Here is a 292-nt window from a genome sequence, read left to right as displayed (position 1 = left end):
GGTCCCTGACGGGGTTTCCCAGCCGTGTGGAGGTGCTGCTGAGGGACAGGGGGAAGGGGGGACCGGGCAGTGCTGGGGAATGGGGGGACTCCACAATCTGAAAGGTCTCTTCCAACCCAAACGGTTCTATGATTCTATCCTCCGCGATAACCACGCTCCTCTCCTCATTTCCAGGTATGACATAATGTCTGCGTGCTGGAGAGCCGAACCCGCTGCCCGCCCGACGTTCTCAGAGCTGAAGGTCCATCTGGAGAAGCTGCTGGAAAACCTGCCCAACATCAGGAGATGCGGA

At 58.9% G+C, this 292-nt stretch overlaps 1 protein-coding gene across 1 annotated transcript in view; it reads left to right on the top strand.

Moving 5' to 3' along the window:
* MERTK (MER proto-oncogene, tyrosine kinase) overlaps positions 1–283 on the top strand; it is a gene marked incomplete at both ends in the record, with an annotated part of 16016 nt that extends 15733 nt beyond the window's left edge. Inside the window, one exon of the mRNA XM_010143944.1 lies at positions 175–283. Within this exon, the coding sequence (XP_010142246.1) occupies positions 175–283 (109 nt within the window). The remainder of the gene's footprint in view (positions 1–174) is intronic.
* Positions 284–292: the final 9 nt, after the last annotated feature.

Source organism: Buceros rhinoceros, unplaced genomic scaffold, assembly GCF_000710305.1.
Source record: "Buceros rhinoceros silvestris isolate BGI_N320 unplaced genomic scaffold, ASM71030v1 scaffold40340, whole genome shotgun sequence".
Taxonomy (NCBI): domain Eukaryota; kingdom Metazoa; phylum Chordata; class Aves; order Bucerotiformes; family Bucerotidae; genus Buceros; species Buceros rhinoceros.
This window is presented reverse-complemented; position numbering and strand designations above follow the sequence as displayed.